Source organism: Ricinus communis, chromosome 9 (genome assembly GCF_019578655.1).
Source record: "Ricinus communis isolate WT05 ecotype wild-type chromosome 9, ASM1957865v1, whole genome shotgun sequence".
Lineage (NCBI taxonomy): Eukaryota > Viridiplantae > Streptophyta > Magnoliopsida > Malpighiales > Euphorbiaceae > Ricinus > Ricinus communis.
This window is the reverse complement of record NC_063264.1, coordinates 2,417,567-2,443,145: the sequence shown is the minus strand read 5'-3', so window position 1 is coordinate 2,443,145 and position 25,579 is coordinate 2,417,567. Positions and strand designations below refer to the sequence as shown.

The following is a 25,579-nucleotide window of genomic DNA, read 5'->3' as shown; positions in this document are numbered from 1 at the left end:
TTATAACATGAGATATTATTATTATTATTATTATTATTATTATTACTCTATAAATAAGAAAATTCAAATTTAATTTTTCTTAGAATTTAACAAATTGGCTTGAAAATGTACAATTTCAAGATCCCAAAAAAAAAGTATATTATATAATATTTTTAAATTTAAGCTGGGCCCGATATTCCAACTAGCTGGGCTCGTACCTTTAAACAATCTTAGCCCGGAGTTAAGCCCGTGCATATTCTGAACAGTGTACTATTAATTAATAATTAAAGCCATCTCAAAATTAAAATCATCATTCATTTCTAAAACTCCAAACTTTCCTTCCTTCGGCTAAAACAGACGAAGAATATAGACTATAGTGATGGGGGCAAGCAGCAAACAACAAAGGAATCCATCTCATGTGGTAGAAGCTACAAACCCGAATCTTCCTCATGAAATTATTGTAGAAATTCTCAAAAGGGTAGCTGTCAAATCTCTCTGTAGATTCAGGTGTGTTTCCAAATCATGGCTCTCTTTATTATCTAGTCCTCAATTTGCCAAGTCCCAAATCGATTTAGCACTCAAAAGCAACACCCTTTATTCCAAGAGACGGAGACTGATGTTCTCCTCGTATAATCTTTACTCTGTTGACTATGAATCTATAGGTATTGATAATGGTGATATTATAGCTGTTGAGCTTGATTATCCTTTGAAAGATAAATCTAATGAAATTTTGGGTCCTAGCGAAAATGATGGAATTTATTTTAAAGTGTCTGAAGATGAAGATGAAAATCCAGTTATGGTTAAGGTAGATGTGCAACCCTTTGTCAATTCAAGAAACTGGGTTGAGATTTGGGGTTCTTGTAATGGATTATTGTGTATTGCCCCAGATGAAGATTCCCTTTTCTTGTTTAATCCATCCACTAGAGAATCCAAGAAAATTCTTGAAGAATCCAATTATGTCACTGCATTTGGGTTTGGATATGATTCTACTAGAGATGATTACAAGGTGGTGAGAATCAATGCCGGTGTTGCTTCTAGTGTATATTCATTGCGAACTGATTCTTGGAGAAAAATTGACAACTTTTGTCATGATTTTTGTTTTCATCACTCTGGAGTGTTTCTTCGTGGAGCTATTCATTGGATGGCTATAAATAGGGAGGAGGTTGATGATGAATACTATGTAATTTCAGCTTTTGACATGGAGAAGGAACTGTTTTGGGATATGCCAGCACCGGATATGGAAGATGATGATTCTGAATTTATGCTTGGAACATTAAATGAAGATCTTTGTGTGCTTAAAAGCTTCAATGAAATGCATAATGATTTCTGGGTGATGCATGAATATGGGGTGGGTGAGTCATGGACTAGGCTTACTATCAGCCTCTCGTATATATGCATGAAGCCACTGTGCTTGGCGAAAAATGGAGAAGCTCTACTGGATATTGATGGCAGATTGGTCCAATACAATCTGGAGAACAACACATACAAGGAACTAGTGGTTCATGGAATTCCAGTTGGGGTTGGATTTGAAGCAGATACCTATATTGAGACCCTCATTTCACCTAATGATTATTCTGGGAGGGAAACTTAGATGTACAAATAGCTTTATTGTACAAATATCATAGAAGAATTCAAAACTTAGATATGCATTGTTTGCAGCTTATCTTCTTGTACCATCTTTTTTGCCGCTTATCTTCTTGTACCATCTTCTTTTTAAGTGGATTATTGGTTTTCATCACATAAAATTTGTGAATTTGTTTGGATATAATTGTAATGTTGATTTCTGAAAATTACTACCACACAATATCTGTGGTCACCTTTTGATCATATTCTTACAAGTTGATTACTGTAAAACCTTTTTGTCTAAATGTATAAAGAAACATGCATCATCTAGTTTGTTCCAAGTGTAATTCATCTCTTGTGATCATAGTTTTCAATCTTAGGACTTGCTAATTGGGGCCTCTAGGGGAGAGTCTGTTTGCTTCAATCCTGGAGTAGATTGCTGATGGTGAAGTCTTTAGGTGTCATCTTTCTTCTCCTTCAGCTCTAGAACTGATATACCCCTTGAAGAATGATCTTTCTTCTCCTTCATCTCTAGAACTGATATATCCCTTGAAGATTGATGATTAAGTGCATCAAAATGTTGCAGAAACCATGACCACCCTGTTTGCTCCAGCACCCACTATGATTACATCAGTCAGAATTGACAAAATTTAGAGCCTAAAGAAATAAAATTTGTTTTGTTTTGACTTATTTAAGGGCCATTAGGCATCTTAATAAAATAAATTAAAGAGAGCTCTCTAGATTGCTCTGTCTCGTCTTCTAAGATAATAAGACCACGAGCTTATTTGGAGCCAGCAACAAATTCCTTGAAATTGCAAGTAGATTTGTTAACCAATCATTAAAGACTACGACTACTAATGTTAAAGACAACCTAACTTCGATGATTTCATAGTGACTTCCCGTTTTAAAAACACTGACAGGGTTCAAGCATATCCTGCCAATAATTGGAACTCTTGTTCTATCCAACCACCAGGAATCCCCTCTAAACATCAAAAACCAGAGGTCCATTTGTTCTTGAGATTGATGTTGATGGCTAACCTTGTTCAAGATGTTGTCCTCCATATCCTCTTACGACTACCTGTAAAATCTCTTTGTCGATTCAAGGTCGTATGCAAATCCTGGTGGTTACTTATTTCTGACCCGCATTTTATTAGTATGCACCTTAGTCTAGCAACTAAAAACAATTGTATTAACTGCCATAGATGGAGACTTTGTCTCACATCTTTCTCTCTTCCGTCTGTTTACTCAGTAGGGTATGAAGCATCTGATAGAGCAATAGCAATAAAGCTTGGTTATCCTCTGAAAAGTGATTGTTATGATGAGGTCAAATTCATTGGTTCCTGTAATGGTTTATTATGTGTTGCTTCTGAACCAGGAGTCTTATTGTTGCTCAACCCTTCTACCAGAGCAGCTCAGGAAATACCAAGACTAGGCAACCGTCGCCCCTTTACCCAATCATCACTGCCCTACATGTATGGATTTGGCTACGCCCACTCCATAAATGATTATAAGCTAGTAAAAATCTCTTGTAGAGGCTGTGTCTTTGTCTATTCAGTGAAAGAAAATAGCTGGAGGAGCGTTGGAGGCTTTCCTTATAGTATCCTTGCACTTGATCCAGGGATTCAGCTCAATGGAGCTATCCATTGGGTAGTAAGTCGCAGTAAGGATTCAACGAAGTCGCAAATAATTGGTGCTTTTGATTTGGTGGAGGAGAAGTTCTGGGATGTGCCTCCACCTGTTTCTGTCCACAATTTTTATGGGATAGGAGTTTTTGGAGAATGTCTATGTATACTGCCTGGCAGTGATGTAACTTCCCACAATGACTTTTGGGTTATGAAGAGATACGGCATCAGAGATTCCTGGACTAAAGTTGTGATTAACATTTCATATTTTAGAATGAAACCATTGGGTGTTTTTGACAATCATAAAGCTCTGCTAGAGATTGATGGAAAGTTAGTTCTGTACAGTTTTAGAGAAGGAACTTATCAGGATCTTGTTATTCAAGGAATTCCAGTTGGAATTGAGTTTGACGTAGAGACATACGCAGAGAGCCTTGTTTCACCGCATCTAAGATTGGAATTTAGAGCAGATAACTGGTGCAGATGAAATTCTCATGAATGGTTAAAGGAAGCAAATGTATTTGGTCAATCTTCTTCAGCTCTATTTCTAGTTTCTTGTATTTCAAGACTTTTTTGTTCCGTTGCTGTTTCCCAGACAGGTATTTAGAAAATAAGGTATAGAGAGTTGAAAATTGTTCAGGTTTTTATTTCCAGTTACAATTCTTTGGTCTAAGTAAGTCTCTTTGCTTTCATGTTTCTTGACCAAAACGAAGAATCTCTTGACCAAAAGAGGAGAACCCACTAAACGAAGAATAAAGATTAACAAATATTAATTTCAAGGCATTTTTGGGAGATTAAAGAGAGAAACTCCTGAATTTAAGTTATAACAACCATCTGTCTTCTCTGTTAAAGTTAGGATCACAAACACATAAGCCGCAGGCTATAAGAATGCAACTCTTGTTGAATTTAAATTTGGATTCATACTCGAACATCTGCACATATAGTGGGAAATAATAAAGACAGTCTAGTTTGATTAAGCATCAATCATTGTAATTGCCCCTTCTATACTCAACTGAATGCAATCAGAGAACATCTTGAAGCAAATCATCGAGACTGATGCTTATCCTGACATTGGTAGAAAGTTCAATCCACTAAATGAATGATGATGCTACCAACATCAAGATTACAATGTTTTTAACGATTAAGGGCGTATAAAAGACATGTAGACAAATGCGGCAGGCACAAACAACTGAAACGTATCGGGAATCACTTCTAGCCACTTCATTATCTTTCTCTGCTAAAGTCAAGACAAGAAAGATGAGGTGGAGGGAGTGCCTTGAAATCGCAGTTGGACGTGTCACGTCTTTACCAAAGAATTGTAAGGATCTCTTCTAACAAAGCTCTTGTCTATAAATGACCAAGAATTTTTTCCAGTTGACCATCAGAGAGAGAGAGAGAGAGACTTATCCTTGCATCTCCTTCTCTTTCCACATTAACTCTGCACAGTTTGAAGCATATAACAATGCATGCCCAGGAGAGATTTATTATCCATTTGAAGAACAGCTTTGATGAGGTTGCATTTTTTCAGTTCTTGTGATGGCTTGCTACGCATTGCTCCTGCGCCTGATATATTCTTGCTGCTCCACCCCTCTACTAGAGAGTTCAGAGAATATCAGAAGTATGGAATCATCGCTCTTGCTTTACTAGAAATCTAAAGTCCTTGTGCGCAACCATTTGGGCATGATCACTCTGTTGGTGATTATAAGTTCGTGAAAATAGCTATCAGAATTTATGCTCTTGCCTACTCACTAAAGACAAAGGCTCAGAAGAGGGTTCGGGGATAGCTTATATTAGACATGCCAGAAATCCCGGGACGCCCCTGAATTATTGACTGGATGTTTAGTAGGTACGCATATTCAGAGGACAGACAATTGATTGTCGCGTTCCATTTAGTACATGAGAAGTTCCATGATTTTTTTCCAGGAGTTTCTGTAAAGAATTTCTGTGCAGTTCCAAACTTTTGGAGAACGCCTTCATATACTTCCTGGTAGTATCCTGACATCACATAATGATTTTGCGGAATGGTATAAAAGAATCACCGATTAAAACTGCATAAAACAAAGGGTTACTTAAAAGATGATGAAGCCCTGCTAGAAATTGAAGGGATTTAGTTTTGTACAGTCCAAGGGGAAGAAACTTGCAGCGGTCCGGTAATTGAAGGAATTCCTCATGGAATTGAACTCATGGCAGAGGGCTACCTAGAGAGCCTTGTCTCTGTGGAAATTATTGTTGCTTTATCTGTGATGAATTATAAATTATAAATTCTGAGATTACAAGTAATGTATGACTATGATATATACATATTGAGTTTAACGGTTTTATTGCTATGCTATTGACCCTTAAACTCTATGTCAATGTTTTTCTTCTTATATGAGACTCGTAGAAGTAACCTTTCTTCCTTAAGGAAGAAAGGTTGTTCCTAATTTCTGATTTTCTAGCCAACAATGTTGACTAGTCTTGAGGCCTTGATTGTTGGTCCATAACTGTTGGTTATGAACTATTGGACTTTGATTTTGCTCTTCAACACTCCCCCTCAAGTTGGGTTTGAATAGGTTGATCGATCCCATCTTGATAAGAAGATGTTGATGATGAGTTTTATTTAGGACCTTTATGAGAATGTCTGCTAGCTGTTCATGGCTTCTGATGAATGGAGTTTCGATTTCGCCAAATTGGACTTTTTCCCTTATGAAATAGCAGTTTACTTCGATATGCTTGGTACGTTCATGGAAAACTGGATTTGAAGCAATATGTCTTGCTGCTTGATTGTCACAATATATTTTCATTGGTCATTTGCATTCAATTACCATGTCTGCGAGAACTTGTTTGATCCATATTAGCTCAGCCATTGCTCAGATTCGCCTACTGGATCTTGCCGTAGCCAGGTCTTGCTCTTCCACGTTACTAGGTTGCCTCCTACAAAGGTACAGAATCCAGAGGTTGATTTTCTGTCACAGCTTCTAGCCCAATCTGTATCAGAAAAACCAATAATATCATTTGCATTATTGTTTTTCATTAAAATACCTTGACCATGGGAGCCTTTGAGATACCTAAGAATCCTATCGATAGCATCCAAATGACTAGTGCGAGGGACATGCATGAACTGACTTATCATGCTTAGTGCATAGGTGATATCATATCTTGTGACAATGAGGTAAATCAGTTTTCCTACTAAACGCTGATAGTGCCCTATATTATCTAGAGGATCGTCATCTTCTAGGTTAAGTTTAATTTTAGTTTCCATTGGAGTATCTATAGGTTTAGCCCCTATTTTTTCTGTTTCCTTTAAAAAGTCCAGAACATACTTTCTTTAGAATAGAAACAGACCTTTATGAGATTTGGCTATTTCTATTCCAAGGAAGTAAGATAGCTGACCAAGATCTTTAATATCAAATTCCCTTTTTAGTTTTTGTTTGACTTCTTCAATTTTTTTATTATTGTTACTTGTTATGATGATGTCATCAACATATACAAGGACAATGACAGTGTATGTGTGATTGCGTTTGACAAACATAGAGGAGTCGGAAGCACATTTAATAAATTTAATTCTTAAGAGAAAATGGCTTAGCTTGGCATACCAAGCTCTTGGGGACTGTTTTAATCCATAGATGGTCCTTTTTAGTTTACATACCAGGGATTTATCAGTTGTAGGTTCGTAACCTGGAGGCAGGGTCATGTAGACTTCTTCTTCGAGGGTCCCCTGAAGAAATGCGTTTTTAACATCCATTTGAAACAAGCTCCATCTTAAGTTAACAACATATAATAAAATGTGAACAGTGCTCATTTTTGCTACAGGAGCAAATGTTTCCTGATAGTTCATCCCATATGTTTGAGTGAACCCTTTTGCTACCAATCTAGCCTTATATTTAATTTTTTACACCCATTTACACTCAACGGATTTTTTATTTTGTGGAAGAGATACTAATTCCCAGGTGGCATTTTTCTCAAGAGCTTGAAGTTCTTCCTCCATAGCCTTACACCAGTTAGAATTGGTGTTAGCTTCATAGAAGGAAGAGGGCTTAGTGTGAGTGGCGAGATTGCTTAGATAGGTCTTATATGAATTGGATACAGTGTGATAACTAACAAAATGTTGAATGGGATACGATACCTGGTGGGACACATAGTCCCTTAGTCTGACAAGGGGGCGAGTAAGTCAGGATGATCTTCTCATGGCAATTGCTTTAACCTGGGACTCATCGTCTCCCCATGAAGGAGTTGCCTCAGGAAGGATATTGGCTCCCCCTGAAGAGGTAGTGTCGGGAGGCGCTTCAAGAAGTGGCTCTATGTCCAATGCTGAACTGTCAAAAAAGAAAGAGTTATCGGGAAATAACAAAGTAGATGACTCAGGAGTAGATGGAGAGGTATCCGTAAAATAGGGGGTACATTCATCAAAGGACACATCCCTAGAAAGATAGGTCTTGTGCGAGGAAGGATCGTAACATTTATACCCCTTTTTTTTAGAGGAATTCCCAAGAAAAATAGTTTTCACAGAACTCTGGTCAAGTTTATGAGCACGTCTAACATGGACAAAGGCCGTGCACCCAAAGACTCGAATGTGTCCTAATTCTATTTTTCTGCCCTTGAGAATTTCGAGAGGACTAAGATTTTTTAACTTGGGGCTAGGCAGACGATTGATGAGGTACGCAGCAGTCAGGAGGGCATCCGACCAAAACATATGAGGGACATTATTTTGAAAAAGAATGATTCTGGTGACTTCAAAAAGATGACGGTTTTTCCGTTCAGAAACTCTATTGTGTTCGGGAGTATAAATGCATGTAGTTTGATGCAAAATTCCTGTGGAGGAGAAAAATTCGGAAATTTTTTTATTTATGTATTCAGTGCCATTGTTGGACTGAAAATTTTTAATTTGGGCATTATACTGATTTTGAATAAAATGAAAGAAATTTTGGAAGCAGGAAAAAACTTCATTTTTGCCTTTTAACAAATAGACCCAGGTGGTGCAAGAGTAGTCACAAATAAACGTGACAAAATAACGAAAGTGATTATAGGATAGAACGGGGCAGGTCCCAAACGTCGGAATGAATTAAATCAAACATATTTTCTGAAGTTGTAGAAGACACAGGGAAAGGCAATCTAGTATGTTTAGCAAGTTTGCAAATATCACAAGAGTGAGTGTTCATATTGAGACAAAAAAGCTGGTTTAGGACTCTAACGGACGGATGCCTAAACCGCTGGTGGAGCAAAATGTCTTGGCGGACATGATTGTTGGAGACTAGACACTGGGTTGGAGAGTTATTGAGATAATAGAGGCCATTTTCAAGGCGGCCTTCACCAATCGTTGTCCCGGTGACTCGATCCTGAAACAAGACTGCATATGGTGAGAAAATAACATTATAATTTAAAGTGCTAGTAATCTTACCAACAGATAAAAGATTGGATTGAAAATCCGGTAAGTGAAGAACATTGTGAATATCAGTATGTAATAATTTTAATGAGCCAAAACCAGAGATTTTAGCTTGATGCCCATTGGCAATAGTCACATGACTGGAAGGAGTGGTCACAAAATTATGTAATTCGGTGACGTCCCAGGTCATGTGATCCGTGGCCCCGGAATCAATTATCCAATTATATGCGTTATTGAAAGAATTTATAAGAGGTTGTGATACCAAACCTGACCCTCGAGTTGGCTGAATAATGGACTGAAACTGAGATATAAGCTCGGAGATTTGGGATTTTTCTGTTGGATTTGGATCAGTCTAATTAATTGAGTCAAACCGGGTCGAGTTGCTTGGGCCGGATCGGGTCGGGTTGGTCCAAATGGGCTGGGCCAGGTCAGTATTGCTGGGTTGGGCCAGGTTGGTCCAAGTGGGCTGGGTCGAGTCAGTGCTGCTGGGTCGGACCGGGTTATTCCACACGGGCCGGGTTAGGTCAGTGACTTTGGGTCGGGTCAGGATATTATAGTCGAGTCGGGTCGATTTAAACACATCCCTACCCGACTCACCACCCACATTATAACCATTAGGGTTATATGTGTTTAACACTCCTAAGCCGCCGAACCGCTTCCTTCCTTGCCTTTCTCGCTCTTGCCTTCCCCCACTTCTCCCTCGTTTGGCTCTATTGAGGGTCAGCCGAAGGTGAGGGTGAAGATGCCAGCAGCGCTCGTGAGAGTGCCCCTGCTTCTTGCAGTAGACGCACCTCTCGACGCTAGCTGGCGCTCCCTTTTCTCGGACCGACTCTCGCGAGTGCGAGAAGAGCGAGGCAAAGGCTCTGTTGTCGAATTCTTGGCTGCTCACTGTCCCCATGGTGATGCGTCTAGTTTTCTCTTGTTGTATGAGGGCTATGACGGCATCAAGCCTGGGTAAGTTGGTGGACAGTAAGATTTGAGACCATAATGCTTTGTAGCTCGAATCGAGCCCACCTAGGTAAGTAAAAACTAAATCCTGCTCTGTTTGTTTTCTTGCTTCTTCTAGATCAGTCATGGGCGGGAGGTAACTTTGAAGTTCCTCCCATCGAGTTAGCACTTTGATTGCATAACTTGTGCTGGACTTAGTTCCTTGTTTGATCTGTGCTAGCTCTTGCTTTAAATTGAAAATATAGGCGAAGTTTTTCTCCTGCCCGTAGAGATTTCTCATTTTCTCCCATACTGCCTGTGATGATGCCAGTAACATGCACAATCTGGCAATCTAAGGCTCCATCGTGTTGGTCAGAAGGGACATGACCATGTGGTCAGTCGTCTGTCAATCTTCGATTGCTTCAATTTTCTTCTTTGATGGTTGATTTGGGTTGATTGTTTAAGGTTTGTTTCAGGTTTCCATGATGAACCTGAGCTTTTTTCTGCCACTGAGGCTGATATAGATAGCCCTCGACCATTCGAAGTAATTTTGGTTGCCCTTTAACACAATATTGGTTAATTTTGTGAGATCGTTGGAAGCCATGATGAAAGAGTGGTTGATTGTTTTGTTGGGTAGATGATGACAGGATTATTCCTGCTCTGATACCATGTAGAAATTATTGTTGCTTTATCTGTGATGAATTATAAATTCTAAATTCTGAGATTACAAGTAATGTATGAATGTGATATATACATATTGAGTTTAACGGTCTTATTGCTATGCTATTGACCCCTAAGCTCTATGTCAACATTCTTTTTACTATATGAGACTGGTAGAAGTGACCTTTCTTTCTTAGGGAAAAAAGGTTGCTCCTAATCTCTGATTTTCTGGCCAATGATATTAACTAGTCCTGAGGCCTTGACTGCTGGTCCATAACTGTTGGATATGAACTGTTGGATTTTGATTTTGCTCTTTAACAGTTTCACCCAAATTATGGTAATAGCAACTAGAAGAGATAACCGACAGCACTCAAAATAGCTAAAAGGTAATATGATATTATTTGTATACGATGTGTTGAAAATAAATCTGAATAATTCAGTGTTTTGAAAATTGCATTGGCAACTATAAGATGCATATATGTTGTAGTATTATTATGAAATAGATTATTATCATTTATCGTTATTATAATCAAATGAGCCAGATAATTTACACAGAAACCAGAAAATAAGTATTCAAGCATGTAAGAAGGAAAGAGTTCTTCTTGTGCTTCACTTCCAACTTTAATACCGTTAGGAATTCATTGACCAAATCAAGAAAAGCTTTTGTCTGCAAAACGAAATAATATTTCTCCTCGCTAATAGTATTTGTCACGACTGATTTTGTTGCTAACGCTTTAAAAATCTTTGCAACCTGCACGGCTCTAAAAACATCTAAAGCTTTGAATTATGCATATTTAATGTCTTTGCAATGCAGTATGTTAGCACTTACTACTGATTAAAACGACTGTGTTTGCTAATCCAAACGACAGTAATTCGCGAAAAAAAGAGGCGGTTCTACGTACAGGTTATCCCCAACTACAAATCCCTTTCATGTCAGGATTTGGACAACAGCAAATTTCCGCGTCAAGCCTCTCTGTATAAATTAAACCACGTAGCCCAGGGCAAACCCAAAACAACATTCGTCAGACTCACCAGTGTTTCTCTTTACTATATTGCAATCTTTTCTTTGAGAGAGTTTGACAATGGCAAGAAGGAGATCAAAGCGCGCTGTTAAGAAACCAATGCGAGTGCAGAAACTCGACACTGTATTCACTTGCCCTTTCTGCAACCACGCCAACAGTGTTCCATGCGACATTGACAGGAAGATATGGGTCGGCGAAGCAAGTTGCAGTATCTGCAAAGCAAGCTTTATGACTAAATCAACCCTTTGACCGAGCCTTTGGACATCTACAGCGACTGGATCGATGAGTGTAAGCGTGTGAATTTCTTGTTTATTAGTTGGTTTCTGTATGATCTCAGGATGCGATTACAATTATTTTGTTGTTAATTCTTATTAGGGACTGGATATGTAGGTTATTACTTGACCTTAATATTGTGCATGTCTAGCCTACTTTTGTTACAGACATCTGATATGTTTTTCACAACGTAAGAAAACAATACAATCCATCTCCTGGTTATTGTCGAAGAATGAAATGGCATTTCATACTCTTTCGATCTTCTTTTACTCCTGTTCTTTTCTTTTCTTTTTTTCCAATAAATATAATGATTGCATCAAGGAAAAATGCCTGTCAATAGATGCAGCAACCCATCCCCACATGCCTGCTAAAAGATGCACCAAGTCATGACCAAACCAATTTTACTGGCTGTACCTGATTTTTTGGCACTAAAAGGATGTGTTACTGTCCATCAACAAATCATTATCAACAATTATCCATAATTCAATCCATACCCACCACCACGTGGTGTATCATGCGAAAATTAGGACATCAAACAAGCAGATAGCAGAAACCATAAAATGGAAATCAGTCCCAATAGCAAATCTATATACTAGAGTTGATTAAGATAAATGCACAACTTTAGGATAATAAACAGCACTCTCGGCACTGGTATAACATAGAAGAATTCATCTGAAACGTATACCAATATCCACAATCTTAACTGGAATCAGTGTTTATGAAGAAGTAGTTTGCATGCTAATGCAGACTTGACAGTATCCTGTACAAACTAATTGTTTCTTTGACTCAGAACCCTTAAAATGGAAAGGAACAGATTGAGGATGTCCAGGTAGAGAGCTGCAGAGGCCAATATATACTCATCATATGTGAAGCGCTTGATCAAGTTGTCAGTGTCGTAGATAATGTACCCACTGAAAACCAGAGCACTAAGTCCACCATAGATAGCAGTAGATGTAGAGCCAAGAGGGAAGAACATCTATAATAAAACAAATACAAGATGTCAGAAAAGATGCCATATGTTCACCTATATGCATTAAACCACCAAATGTATTGGTGACTGGAATAAACCAATATATTCGAGACGTCTAACCTGGATAAAACTGGTTAGAATGAGAATGATAAGGCTAGTGAACAAAATTGGTCCCAGGAAACTGAAGTCTTGACCCTTCTTAGCAGCCCAGAAAGTGTAGGCAGTTAGAGAGCAGACCACAGCTGAGGTTAGAATTAGTGCTTCGAGCACAATTTTCCCTGAAAATATCAGGAGCACAAGGATAATCAGATAATAATTTGAATCTATAGAACTAGAATGATCAACCGAAAAAATATACTGCTGGAAAAAAACTGTAATTTTCTGTAGGACTTCAAAAACTCAACCCGTCACAGAACTTTTAAACATGAGAGAAGTAAGATACTGACCATCGGTTTGAGCACAGCTTACTCCAACTAATAGACTTAGCGACACAGTGAAGAGACCAAGAACAATCAAGTTGACAGGGTGCTTCTGGTGATACACATGCAAGGGCCACAGCACTGCAATTTTTTGAGTTAGTTGTTGAGAACTTGAGATAAGACACTACTCCATATTTCAGCACATCAACATACAACCAACTAAATTAGAAAAAATATCATACTATAGTAAGAAGAAAATAGATAGAAAAAGAAAATAAGAGATTCAAAAGATTAATCTAATGCTAGTGCTAAAAGTACTATGAATAGCAGAAAATCAGCAAATTCAATTTCTGATCAACCTCAATGGCGATTTGATTAGGATGGAAAACCAATAGTATAATCCTCAAACATCCTTGCTTTAAAAGTCCAGATCCCTCTTTTAACACAGGTAACATCATGAAATAAAAGTCAAATTCATTCCAATGTATCATCCGAACTCCCACCCAATTTTCTATAATATCCCATCACATAAGTGATTCGAGAAAACAAAGAAATGAACAGAAAGTTCAATCTAATGCTACCAGATTTTTGAACAGCAGAAAACAAGCGAATCTACTTTCCAGTTTACATCAATAGAAATCTGCTAAAGAACCTATTATAAACCAATACCATTATAAATCCTTCAATATCCTTGCCTCAAAAAAATCCAAATCCCTCTTTAGACACAGGAAAACATCATCAAGATAAGCATAATTCCTATCAAATTTTCCATATTTGCCAACAATAGCAGCAAAATTCCCATCAATTTTCCGTCTTGCCAATAATAAAAGTACAATTCTCATCGAATCTCCCATCTTTTCTAATAAATCCTTAAAAGGGTATATGATAAAAGAAAATCGAATAAATCCAAGGCAAACCCAAAATTAACTAGCCTAAAATCAGACAAAAACAAACAAATAAAAACACAATAATTAATAAGAAAAAGCAAGATCTAAAATTGTTGACATACAAACAAAAGGCACGATGCAGAGGAGCAAAAGGAGGCCGGGACTATCTCCGAGAAGGGTATTAAAAGGAGTATAAAGAACCGTAGCAGCAGAAACGATTGTCGTAAGCAGAAGCTGAGCAGAAAGAATCCCATAAACCTTACGGATCAAACCCCAACGTAACTGATTCTCTCCAACACCCAAACCTGGATACAAAGTCTCTCCATTTCCTGCCTCTAGATCAACCTCCTTCTCCTTACTGCTCAAACTCGTAAATCCGTACATCTCTCTTTTCTCTTTCTAATATTGTTTTCTGCAAGAGAGAGATAAATGAAAAATCTAGAAAATATAGAATGACTTTGTTTATACGTGAGATTAATGGCTGGTAGAGGAAGACTTCTAGACTTTGTGATTGACACTTAACATTACGTGGCTGTCTGATAAAAAATGTTAACAGACAAATAGGATACGAGTAAAGTGGGCTCCACACGTGTGTTAAATTGTAAAGATAGTAAAAAATTGACTTTATCAGTATTCTTAGCTGTGACGGTGGATCTATTTCTCCACTTCTAAAAATTGGAACTTTGGCGTTCTGTGTGTGGCATCTCAACTTTTAAAAAAAAAAACAAATTAAAAGAAGAGAAAATTTGGAGCTTTTGATTTTTTCTAGTGGCTTGTGCAATTTTTTCTCTTGGTAGAGAAATTGAAGATGGGCAGAGCTTAATGTTGTTAACAATTTGGTCAATTTTGGCCTGTAAGTTCAATTTATAGTTTCTAATGGTTCCCTTCAGTATTTCTGAGTTATATCTTCAAATTTTATGTTTAGAAGAGGAAATTTATTAGGGTTTTCTTCTTGTCATGGCTAGAGCTCCGTCATCTATTGTTATCTTTCTTCGCCAAAGCCCCAGTAGGTATAACTCTAGTACCCAGACTAGAAAACTTAACATAGAATGTAAAGATGCTGACTTCAATAGATATGGACTTAACCTAAATCAGAATGAAGAAGTTTTTCATAGCGTAAAGCAGCATTTTACTGATGTAGCTAAAGAAGTTGCTCAGATCACAAGAACAAAAGCCAGATGGGAGCAAACTTTATTGTCAGATTTCCCTTCTTTTAATTTAACTGATCCCCAGTTCTTCTTTGAGGTTTTGAAGCACCAAAATAATGTTTTTCTTTCATTTAAGTTCTTTCATTCGCTGCGGTCGCATTCTAGTTTTGTGCCTGACCAAGTGTCCTGCAATATGCTTTTTGATTCACTTTTAGAGGCTAAGGCTTGTCGTGAAGCTAAATGTTTGTGAGGGTGGATTGGTTCAGGATGCAGTTGATGTGTTTGTGAAGTTTAAAGACACTAGTGCGTTTCCATCAATAGTGACATGGAATTCTGCTTTATTGGGTTGTCTTAATGTTGGAAACAATGATCTTTTCTGGAAGTTATATCATGATATGCTAAGAGCTGGAGCTGTGGCAGATATTGAAACTGTTGAATATCTTTTTGTAGTGATGGTCAAGTTCTGAAGGGTTATGAACTTCTCAGAGAGGTGTTGGAAAATGGGTTAGTCCCTAGAAATGTGGCTTTCAATGCATTGATATCTGGGTTTTGTGAGCAGAGAAACTTTAGTAGAGTGTCCGAGCTTCTACACATAATTATTGCCAAGAATTGTACTCCCGATATTTATAGATATCAGGAAGTCATCCATGGACTTTGCAAGAGTAAAATGTCACTCGAGGCTTTCAGAGTTTTCAAAGATCTTAAAGACAGAGGTTATGCCCTGAATAGGGTCGTGTACACAATGAGCTACTGGCACATGGTTTACAGCCATCGACTTTATCCTACATTCCTTTTATTCGGAAGCTATGTGAAGTGGGAGACGTGAAAGAAGCAAAACAGCTGTGGAATGATATGCAAAACAGGGGTCTGAAGCCAATGGCCTGTGATTATGATCATTTTATTACTGCATTATATGAGTAAAATTATCTGACAGAGAGGACTGAATGGCTAGTTGCCATGCTGAAGAATTAAACTTGCACCACAGTGGACAACTTTTGAGATATTTGCTCAGCGCCATTTGCAAGGTGAATTAGATGATTCTTTGTTTGTTTTAGATGACATGTTTGGGATGGGTTAGTCTCTTGAAATAGGCAAATGCAACTTCTTGGTTGATAAACTCTGAGGAGAGAATACCGCACCTTCCGAAACATGCCTAGACAGGATACGAGAAAGACATTAGACCGGGCATTCTGGATCCCCTTTTTTGTTACTTGTACGAAGAAGAAGAAACATACAATTTTCCTCCCAAATGATTCGTTTAAATGTCTAAGAAGTTTTCCCTCTAGAGTTATCAATAACAAATATTAGAGTTGTTTGATATGTGCCTGTACTAGCCACTTAGATTCATGATGTTCAATTCTTCTAAGAGTGATTTGGGGCAGATCAAAAAGGTTGAAGCAGCAATAATTTTCAGACGTAGAATGAGAACCGAAGAAGTATTGTTTGAACAGATATTGTTCTTGCCCCTTGGTAACGAATCGACCTTTCCTATTAATTCTAACTTTGAAGGCAATACAGAATCAATTTTATTTAGATACAATAAACTCTTTATATTTTTTGTTTCTTAATATTTAATCATCAACGGATAGCAATTACCATTAGAGTATACAATTATTTCAATTAATTATCCAGTATCATAAAAAAATTACACATACATAGTTAATAATAATAATGAAATTATTACAGCTTTATACATGAAAATTTGTAAAAAAGTAATGTGAACAGAAGTGAAAATTAAATGGAATTCATCATACATTACATTTGGTAAATGGTTGGTAAGGTCAACCCCTAGGCATTAGGCAATGGACACTCGCTCACACATCAACATTTAGCAGGATAATAATACATACTTAAAAGGAAAAAAGACAATTGCAAATAAATATTATAAATAATAAACAATAATAATAACAATTAAAAGCAGAGAAGAGGGGCCATCCTCCTCTATCTCAGATTGGCAAGCTAAAAATTAAAGCAAAATTCATAATTTTTCACTTGTTGATCACAATTTCTTATATTTACATCCCAATCTATCCCAGTCTCTTATCTGTATATGGGTTTCCATTCGACTTCAAGTCTCTTCACAAATATTAGAAGGTAAATTGATCAATTTTCTTCTTCTTCTTACTTCTTTTTTTTTTTTTTTTTTTCTGTTAGAACCCTAATTTTTAGCTGTCAATTTGAGAAAGCTGATTCGTATTCGATAATTTGCCTTCTCATTTTTGCTGGGCTTGATTGGAAGCTGCATATGTGATTGATTTATTGTCCCTATCTCTCGTATGTGATTATTCCGGAACTTCTTTTTTTTTTTTTTACAACATCAAGTAAATTACTCAGTTGGCCAACTGTTTTTCCTGCTGTTGATCTTGTAGTTTAACTTAAGGCTTAGTTGGCAATATTACTAAAACTTTTAATATCCCTGAGCTGATGACCGCGTCTTAGTTTTCTTTTGCATATCTATCAGTTATTTCTCTATCTGCAATTTTGAGGTATTGACGCGATAGTTACAGTATTTGCCACTCATTAAGCACAGTTTGATGGCATCTTGGAAATTGCTCTTCTTGCTTGCCATGCATTTTTCTTTAAAAGAAAATGGAAGAAGAAATTGATTTTGGAAGAACATCAATTTTCTAGTTGCAACCGAGGAATGCCTACATCTTTTTTCTTTTCTAAAATTCTCTTTTGGGTGCTCCCTGTAAATGCAGCTCAGATGCCAATCTCAACAATGACGAATGTGGGAGTGGCATAATTGTAAAAGCATATCCATTAGGAATGATTCGAGTAAATAATGGTATCAATGAGGTCAATTTAGAGAAAGAAGGGGAGACAGGACTTGAACCTTGTATGGGGCTAGAGTTCGATTCAGCTGATGATGCTCGTGAATTTTATAATGCATATGCACTGCGAGTAGGATTCAGAATTAGGACTGGCCAGCTCTATCGGTCACGCACTGATGGTACTGTTTCTTCAAGAAGATATGTGTGTTCAAAGGAGGGTTTTCAGCTAAATTCAAGGTCAGGATGTCCAGCCTTCATAAGGGTCCAAAGGCGTGATTCTGGGAAATGTGTAATTGATCAAATCCATAAGCATCACAATCATGAACTAGGACTTGTTGATGAAAGTCATCCTCCTGTTATGCAACAGAGAACTCCTAGAGCTAAGAAACCATCAGCTGAGGTGTCTCAAAAGCCAAAATTCAAGCTGCTTGAGAATTTTGATAATCAGTGTCCATGTCCATCCGGCGTCATTACTGTCAAACGTATCAGAACAGAGGTGAATGAAGGGCAGATTAAATCTGAACCTCATGCAGGTCTACTCTTTAATTCAGCTGATGAAGCATACAGCTTTTACCAAATGTATGCAGAGACTGCTGGATTTAGAATTCGGATTGGTCAGCTATTTCGTTCAAAAAATGATGGGTCTATTACATCTCGACGCTTTGTGTGCTCCAAGGAAGGCTTTCAGCATCCTTCAAGAGTAGGATGTGGGGCATTTATGAGGATTAAGAGACAAGAATCTGGAACTTGGATAGTGGACCGTCTTCAAAAAGATCATAATCATGATCTTGGCCTTCAAACAGGAATTAATAAGAAAAATTATGGTGCTCCTAAGAAATTCATAGATGATGTAAATCTTGAATTGGATTCTATAGACCTAGCTAAAATAAATTCTGGTCTGCCTATCGAAAGAACCCGAGAAAACAACATTGGAAGTGATTGGTACCGTTTACTTCTTGATTATTTTCAAGCTAGGCAAGCAGATGATACTGGATTCTTTTATTCTGTGGAGGTTGATGATGGTAGTTGCATGAATTTATTCTGGGCTGATGGTAGGTCTAGATTCTCATGCAGTCAATTTGGTGATGTTATTGTGTTTGATACTTCGTACAGGAAGAGTAATTATCTAGTGCCATTTGCAACATTTGTTGGAATAAACCACCACAAGCAGCCCGTGCTTCTTGCTTGTGCTCTAATTGCCAATATGTCAGAGGATTCTTTCACTTGGTTGTTTCATACATGGCTAAGGGCAATGTGCGGATGTCAACCAAAGTCTATAATAGCTGATCAAGATGTGCCCATCCAACAAGCGATTGCAAAAGTGTTTCCTGGGACGCATCATCGTTTTTCAATGTGGCAAATTAAGGCAAAAGAACGAGAGAATTTGAGGTCAATGGCCAATGAGTTCAAATATGAATATGACAAGTGCGTTTATCAAAGCCAAACATCCATTGAATTTAATACCATGTGGAGTGCACTTATTAACAAATATGGGCTGAAGGAAAATACTTGGCTTAAAGATATGTATGAAAAGCGTGAAAACTGGGTCCCACTGTACCTTAGGGGAAAATTTTGCGCTGGCATTTCCATCAATGAAAATTTGAAATCCTTCTTTGGTACAGGGTTGACTGCCCAAACATCACTTGGAGAGTTTCTTTCAAGATATGAGCAAAGTCTTGCTCGACGTCGTGAGGAGGAAAGAAAGGAGGATTTTAACTGCTATAACTTGCAAGTTTTCCTGCAGACAAAAGAACCTGTGGAAGAACAGTGCAGAAAGCTTTACACACTCGCCGTCTTTAAGATATTTCAAAATGAACTGCTAGAGTGCTACAATTATCTAGGAATAAAGACTTATGAAGAAGGAACTGTCAGCAGATATTCAGTGCGGAGATGTGGGAATGAGATTGATAAACATGCTGTTACTTTATGTGTGTCCAATCTCAATGTGTGCTGTAGCTGTCAAATGTTTGAATTTGAAGGTATTCTTTGTAGACATGTTTTGAGAGTCTTCAACTTATTAGACATAAGGGAAATTCCATCCCGCTACATCTTACATAGGTGGACAAGAAATGCGGAGTATGGTATTGTTCACGATGTTGAATCTGGTGTTAGTCCTCAAGAACTGAAGTCAATAATCTTGTGGAGTTTGAGAGAAACAGCCTGTAAATACATAGAAGCTGGCACATCAAGTCTTGAAAAATACAAACTTGCCTATGAGACTCTGCGGGAAGGTGGAATAAAACTGCGCTGGCAAAGGTAAGCAAAAAAGAAAAACTTCACTCTAGGGCTAAATTTTGTAGTTTAAGCATGTTTGTGGATAGTATGTATAAAAGCATATTTTTTTCCCAGTATTTACTAGACTGTTGACTTGCAATGGATAATGATATATTTCTGTTGTATCTGAATTGGAGTTCTAAATATTGTATGATGTGCACCGGTTGGTTTAATCAGTTTACACTGTGCTTGGACAGAAATAATGCTAACTGAGATAGCATTTCTTTTTTGAAAGTTTATATGTGCGCACATTCTGCTACTTGTTTTTTAATTCTTAAGCGTGCTTAGGGCTTGTAGGAATTCTTACTTCAACTGTTGGCTTTGTTTTCCCAAAGTGAATAATATAAGTACATAATATTGTTATTAATCAAATTGACTGATTGGATCACATTTCAGAAGTTAACGGTTTGCTTGTGTTTTTCTTTTTCTTTCTTTTTGGTGCTTCCCTCCTCCCCCCTCGTTCCTTCGATATTTTTTCCTCTGGAAAGGATCTTCAGTAAATGAAATGTGCCATGTACAGTTGGCTTATGCTGTGGAGAATTTGTCAGCTAATAATAAAAGAACAGTCTCTTGTAATCTGGATAAATGAATACAAATTTGATCCCAAAGAGAAGACATCTATTCCGGTCCACAATACCCTGCTTGTACTACTAAAATTATTTGAGAAACATTTAAATGGCTATTTTTAAAAAAATTAGAGCTGCATATAAGAGCTCGTTCCAAGCATCAGGAACTCCAGCGAGGCACCAATGGCTACAGTCTGTGGCTTGGCGGCCACCATAACCATAAGCTGAGGGATGCCCATCTTTTCTCAATTGTGAAAGGGTTGTGATGTTGAGCAAATAAACTGGCTTTGAAATGGTTCTTAGTACTCTTTCTACAATAGCTTCTGCTGGATGCTTACCCCCTGGATAATTTGGCTGCAGCAATGGTTCTGTTTCTCCTCTGCAATTCTTTCGTGATGGATTGCCCCAATCTGTTGAGCTAGTGCACAAATAAACAATCATCTTAGAGAATATTGGAGAAATCCATTTTCTTTCTTAATTAAAAAAAGGATCTCGGATCTCAATTTCAAGAGTCACCTACTTTTCATGATCTGGTGAAATACCCTGGAAGAAGACCTGGGTTTTAGTAGGATCGATATTGTGTTGAATCCATCTGGCCCATGTCCTGAGTGCCTTCTCGTAGGCCACCAACCGATCTATATCTTTGTATATCTTTTCTCCTTCTTGGATGAAATCCCATCTGCAAAATTATGTACCATAACAGCTTGCAGCCATTGCTCAAGATTTTTTAATCTGAATTTGTTAAATTTTATGATAGAAATCGTACGGTTGCTTTCTTCCTGTGTGAAGCCACCAATGCCATGAGTTGAAGATCAATGTGTCGACTCTTTTCCACAACTCTCCATTACTAATGGAGTCGAGTTTCAGAACTCTTCCAATTTTTTCTTCAACAGTGTCAACCAGAAGTGCATTCCTAGAGAGCATCAATGAAACATTGTACTCCTGCAAATTGTGAATCAATATTTATACACACTAATTAAACGCTGATGAATATTCTTTTGCATCAGCAAATTTGACAAAAACGGTAGCCAATGAGATGCAAATTAAACATGAACTTACTGTGAATCTGAATGTAGACAGGCCTCCGACTCTATCTAAAGTATACTTAGCTTCTGGTAATGCTGTGTGAAGCATGCAGTTGAGTGATTGCCATTGATTCAGACTCAAGGAATCTCCTACAAACATGATATTCTTTCCCTTCATTTTTAACAAAAAAGATTTTCCATTGAACCTGCATCATCAAGTTGATAACAAAAAAGATGGGGTTAAATTGTTTATACGCTCATTTTAATTCAATGTTTCCTGAAATGCAACTGATAAGGTAAATAGTTTTTTTTTTTCAAAGTACACATACAGGGTGTGAGCTAACTACTAGCTGTACTAGTAGCAATTCATTATAAGCAATTTTTTGATTAAAAAAGAAAAAAATTATCCTAATATGTTTTTTTTCCTCTTTATGTGCAATTGATGAACAGAGCCATTTTTCTGAAATCAAAACAATGTTAAAACTGAAAAAGGAAAAGATGAACCTTGGTAATCTGCATGAAGTGGGCTTCCACCTATAACTGAGATAGTGTTTGTCTGGTCTACCATTCTTTTGGCAATTAAATTCTTGAAGAATGAAAGGGCAATCTGATGCATTATAAAGAGGGTAAGATGCATCATAAACCCATTGCCCTTGGTAAAGATCACACCCATTTTTGTGGTAGTTGTTAACTACACTTTGCATGCCATGGACTTGGTGAATCAGAGAAACTAGAACCGAAAGAGCAGCAAGACCAATTGCACCCATGAGTGTAAAAAGACGAGAGAATTGGGAAAGAATCCACCCACAAAAATATATGAAATGGCTATTCATCTAGATGAACACTAACGATATATATATAAGAAAGGAAAGGGAAATCTTCCAAGAATGGAAAGATACTAAATCAAGGTGTTTTTCAGAATTTCTGCCTAAGTCAGGGGTGCTCTAAATTTTTTGTTTACCAATAGTTTTTTGCACATACAAAGACTATTTTCAACAAATTATTATATAGTTAAGAGAATAATACATACTGCATCAGTTTGGTAAATGTATGTTCTATATGCCAATGCCTTTCTCTATGAACAATAACTAAAAAATTTAAAAAAAAAAGTGTTTAATAGAGTTGCTTGCATGCAGAGAGAGGGATTTGGGTTGAAGCTCATGATGAAATCTAAAATTGTCTTTTCCATAGTTAAGACTGCAAGTAACAACTTTGTGTTTTAGAGTCTGCTTGAAAGAATGAATTGATTAAATGAGATTAATACAAAGTTAACATCTGACAAACTAAGGAAAATTAAATTAAAAGAATTCAGTGTACAATGAATTATTAATGCGAAATGGCACACAGAGCTGAAGTGTTGTAGTGATGGAAAGTGAATCCTACCAACTCAAAAAGCATCATTCTCGCCTAAAACAATAAAAAAAAAAAGAAAAGAAAAAAGATTAAATATCTTGAAAAAAGCAGCAAATGCAAATTGCTAGCCTTTTCCATTCTCATATGCAACCCTTCCCACTACAGAATCAATATTTTCAACTGCCCAGGCCTCCCCCTCCTCCTTCCCGTGTGAATACATTTTTTTTAAATGTAATGGATTTATATAATTAAAAACCTATATTTTTAACTTTTGAAGGTTGCATTGATTGGAAAATTTTAATTTTCTACTCTCTCCTAAAATTTAGATTTATCATTTTAAAAATAAAAGGATAGTTTATCTGTTAAAATAAATAAAACAAAAAAAAAAACAAATTATTTGAAATTCTTTTAGCCACTGGTTAGAAAATTATAGATATCAATTTCTTATTATTAAATATAAAATATTTAAGCTATTCGTCATATTCAATAATTGAGTGCCGGTCATGTTTTTTTAGTTATTTTTGTTTTTATAGAATCCCGACAACAAAGAGAAAGATGAAATATTAGAAAGGGAAATTTTTGTTGGAGGACTCTTTTGCAAAACAAGAAAATCACCTCTTTCTCCCCTTCTGCAACGGCTGCCAAACTTCTTCTCTCAGTTTTGTCAGCTGGTTTTCTTTCTTTCACCATTCCATCAAAACGAACAAAACAAATCATCCCTATATCTCTAAACCCTAAAAGAAAAACCCCTAGAATACAATAATCAAGAAACCCAAAAACGAAAATTAAACTTAGCTATACTATATTTATTTGAATTTAATTGATTTCTTTTCTTATGGTCGTTTGCTTATTGGGCTAGGTTTAAATCAAATTGAACATATGATATGTCATATTTGTATAATCTTGATTATAAACATAAAGACTATTCTCCCTCGATCAGTTCTTCTGCCAACAAGTACTTTCCCAAGTTCTACAAGGTTTCATCGAACAGATTTTCATCCAATCAGAACATCACAGATGATTCCACATTGAAATTTAACTGCCTGACATTGTTGAGAACAAAGGTTCATGTATTCCCAATAAGACTATTAATAAAAGACCAAATAAGCTTAGCTTGGTCTTATCAGATCTTAACTTGATTAGCATTTGGGGCTTAAGCCTAATAGATAAAACCTGACAGCAAACCAAGGATTATGCTTCAAATGAATTTATATTAACATTTAACAGAAACTGTTAACAGAGATAATAACATAGAATCCAATTACTTGGAACTCAAGGAGGAAATGTATAAAACCAACTAATTACACAAGGAATTATGACCAAGAACAATAAGTGGTCACATGTGAATGATAATCAACTAAGAGTATGACCTCCTAAATAGTTGCCAATCTTGTATCCTGGTTTACCACCCTCATTGTCATCTTCATCAATATCCCAACTCAAGTCCTCCTCTTCCTCTGCAGCACTCAACCTCTTATGCAAATCTATCCTACTCGTACTTGTTGCGCTCCTCATGACTACTCCTTTTCTTTCATCAATTTCTTCAATTTCATCCCAACCAAGATCCTCCTCCTCGAGCAACAATGACTGAGGGCTCGAAATCACAGATACATCGCTATCTTTACAAGATTCGCCATTATCCGCCTTCTCCTCACACTTCTCCAACTTGTTAGCATCACCTAAATTGTCTTTTACATTTTTCTTGCTATTTTTATTCTGAGATTCAGAGCTTTCACAAATATTATTATTATTATTATCGTCATCTTCATCTTCAAAATCCCATCTCAAATCCTCTTCACCAGAAATTGCTCTCTTTACAAGCAAAGCTCTAGCTTCCTCTGCTTTCTTTAACTTATGCACTTTATAAAAGTATCTACTCCAAAAGCTTCCGCTGTCTACTCTACTAGGCACTAACTCATTATAAAATTCCTCGACAACCCTATTTTCACCAAGTAAACTATCAATTTCCAATTTTTTCTCTTCCAAATCAAAAAACCCCAATATCCAGTTCTCATACTCCACTCTATCCTCTGGTTCATTACAATAAGTATTTAAATCACACTGAATTGCATTCAGTTGCATGTCAAAACGACTATATCGTTTCAAATTCAGAGACTCTTGATTTCTATCATTACTATTATAATTATCAGAAGCTAAGATTGAATCTTTACCATGAGATATGATCTGAGCCGTTGATTTCCAGACAGTGGCTCCGATATCATCGATGGCCTGGCCGACAGTTTCGAGCGATTCCTGGGCGACGGAAGCACCGATTTCGAAGGAGGCTGGAAGAACCTTGACAGCGCGCGAAGCGACATCTCTGATCACAGCCGTTTCCTTTCGGAGACCAGATCCTAATTCTTCAAAGTCTTGGCGGTAGGTTTGGATCATGGACTCAGATTTGGTGGATAGGGTTTTGATTAAGTCACCAAAGGACCATGCGGAAGTGGTAGGGCCGGTGTTAGGGGATTGGGAGGTTGGGGAATCGGGTCGGGATTTGGGTGAATCAGGTGGAGTGGGTTCGTCTGAGAAAACGGATTTAAAGAAATTCATTGCAGAAAGAAGAAAGGAAGTAAGAGAAATTGTGTTTGGGGTGTGGTCGTTTGGAGAGAGAATTTAGAAAGAGATGAGGGATAATAGGAAATACACAGAAGTGGATATTGCGACGATGTGAATTTACAGAGTTGGAGTCGAGTTTATATATGTTGCTCAAAAAAGAGTTCAGTTTATTTATACACGTGTTTTAAGTAAAGTTACT

The 25,579-nt window shown here is 37.1% G+C and overlaps 6 protein-coding genes across 8 annotated transcripts; 4 read left to right on the top strand and 2 right to left on the bottom strand.

Annotated features, from left to right (window-relative positions):
- Nucleotides 1–190: 190 nt before the first annotated feature.
- Nucleotides 191–1,747, top strand: LOC8261495 (F-box/kelch-repeat protein At3g06240). The gene has a single exon (XM_002516760.4). The coding sequence runs from the start codon at nucleotides 359–361 to the stop codon at nucleotides 1,568–1,570; it is 1,212 nt and encodes a 403-aa protein (XP_002516806.1). The 5' UTR covers nucleotides 191–358; the 3' UTR covers nucleotides 1,571–1,747.
- Nucleotides 1,748–2,285: 538 nt separating this feature from the next.
- LOC112534515 (F-box/kelch-repeat protein At3g06240) lies at nucleotides 2,286–3,864 on the top strand. Its single transcript, XM_025156953.2, has one exon. The coding sequence runs from the start codon at nucleotides 2,566–2,568 to the stop codon at nucleotides 3,646–3,648; it is 1,083 nt and encodes a 360-aa protein (XP_025012721.2). The 5' UTR covers nucleotides 2,286–2,565; the 3' UTR covers nucleotides 3,649–3,864.
- An 8,168-nt stretch (nucleotides 3,865–12,032) lies between these two features.
- LOC8261498 (BI1-like protein) lies at nucleotides 12,033–14,148 on the bottom strand. The gene is made up of 4 exons (XM_048379362.1): nucleotides 13,804–14,148; nucleotides 12,822–12,935; nucleotides 12,496–12,653; nucleotides 12,033–12,381 (listed from the first exon to the last, which is right to left on the bottom strand). Exons 1-4 carry the CDS (start codon nucleotides 14,063–14,065, stop codon nucleotides 12,175–12,177), a joined length of 741 nt encoding a protein of 246 aa, XP_048235319.1. The 5' UTR covers nucleotides 14,066–14,148; the 3' UTR covers nucleotides 12,033–12,174.
- A 147-nt stretch (nucleotides 14,149–14,295) lies between these two features.
- LOC8261499 (pentatricopeptide repeat-containing protein At5g18950) lies at nucleotides 14,296–16,149 on the top strand. The gene is given in 3 exon segments (XM_015717813.3): nucleotides 14,296–15,069; nucleotides 15,071–15,267; nucleotides 15,270–16,149. Coding segments are annotated over 3 exon segments (1,014 nt in total). The 5' UTR covers nucleotides 14,296–14,638; the 3' UTR covers nucleotides 15,656–16,149.
- Nucleotides 16,150–16,716: 567 nt separating this feature from the next.
- LOC107261086 (protein FAR1-RELATED SEQUENCE 7-like) lies at nucleotides 16,717–20,111 on the top strand. Of its 2 annotated transcripts, none has more exons than XM_048379174.1 (2): nucleotides 16,717–16,923; nucleotides 17,537–20,111. In XM_048379174.1, exon 2 carries the CDS (start codon nucleotides 17,599–17,601, stop codon nucleotides 19,861–19,863), a length of 2,265 nt encoding a protein of 754 aa, XP_048235131.1. In that variant the 5' UTR covers nucleotides 16,717–16,923; nucleotides 17,537–17,598; the 3' UTR covers nucleotides 19,864–20,111. The 2 variants fall into 2 exon arrangements, with proteins under 2 accessions (XP_048235131.1, XP_015573338.2); XM_015717852.3 differs by having other exon boundaries at nucleotides 17,532–20,111.
- A 315-nt stretch (nucleotides 20,112–20,426) lies between these two features.
- Nucleotides 20,427–25,525, bottom strand: LOC8261500 (protein trichome birefringence-like 43). Of its 2 annotated transcripts, XM_002516765.4 has the most exons (6): nucleotides 24,993–25,525; nucleotides 21,973–22,075; nucleotides 21,503–21,674; nucleotides 21,210–21,385; nucleotides 20,964–21,122; nucleotides 20,427–20,861 (listed from the first exon to the last, which is right to left on the bottom strand). In XM_002516765.4, exons 1-6 carry the CDS (start codon nucleotides 25,372–25,374, stop codon nucleotides 20,549–20,551), a joined length of 1,305 nt encoding a protein of 434 aa, XP_002516811.3. In that variant the 5' UTR covers nucleotides 25,375–25,525; the 3' UTR covers nucleotides 20,427–20,548. The 2 variants fall into 2 exon arrangements, with proteins under 2 accessions (XP_002516811.3, XP_015573341.2); XM_015717855.3 differs by lacking the exon at nucleotides 21,973–22,075 and having other exon boundaries at nucleotides 24,993–25,129.
- Nucleotides 25,526–25,579: the final 54 nt, after the last annotated feature.

What these genes read in the sequence shown, in the direction of transcription:
- LOC8261495 (XM_002516760.4), top strand. Translation starts at nt 359, where the DNA reads ATGGGGGCAAGCAGCAAACAACAAAGGAATCCATCTCATGTGGTAGAA.
- LOC112534515 (XM_025156953.2), top strand. Translation starts at nt 2,566, where the DNA reads ATGTTGATGGCTAACCTTGTTCAAGATGTTGTCCTCCATATCCTCTTA.
- LOC8261498 (XM_048379362.1), bottom strand. Translation starts at nt 14,065, where the DNA reads ATGTACGGATTTACGAGTTTGAGCAGTAAGGAGAAGGAGGTTGATCTA. An exon ending in CTGCATCGTGCCTTTTGTTT is followed by an intron (nt 12,936 to 13,803) that starts GTATGTCAACAA and finishes AAAAAATTGCAG; the next exon opens with TGCTGTGGCCCTTGCATGTG. An exon ending in TTCTAACCAGTTTTATCCAG is followed by an intron (nt 12,382 to 12,495) that starts GTTAGACGTCTC and finishes GTTTTATTATAG; the next exon opens with ATGTTCTTCCCTCTTGGCTC.
- LOC107261086 (XM_015717852.3), top strand. Translation starts at nt 16,880, where the DNA reads ATGGGTTTCCATTCGACTTCAAGTCTCTTCACAAATATTAGAAG. An exon ending in CTCTTCACAAATATTAGAAG is followed by an intron (nt 16,924 to 17,531) that starts GTAAATTGATCA and finishes CTGTAAATGCAG; the next exon opens with CTCAGATGCCAATCTCAACA.
- LOC8261500 (XM_002516765.4), bottom strand. Translation starts at nt 25,374, where the DNA reads ATGAATTTCTTTAAATCCGTTTTCTCAGACGAACCCACTCCACCTGAT. An exon ending in TGTCTACATTCAGATTCACA is followed by an intron (nt 21,386 to 21,502) that starts GTAAGTTCATGT and finishes CACAATTTGCAG; the next exon opens with GAGTACAATGTTTCATTGAT. An exon ending in ATTTCACCAGATCATGAAAA is followed by an intron (nt 20,862 to 20,963) that starts GTAGGTGACTCT and finishes TTTGTGCACTAG; the next exon opens with CTCAACAGATTGGGGCAATC.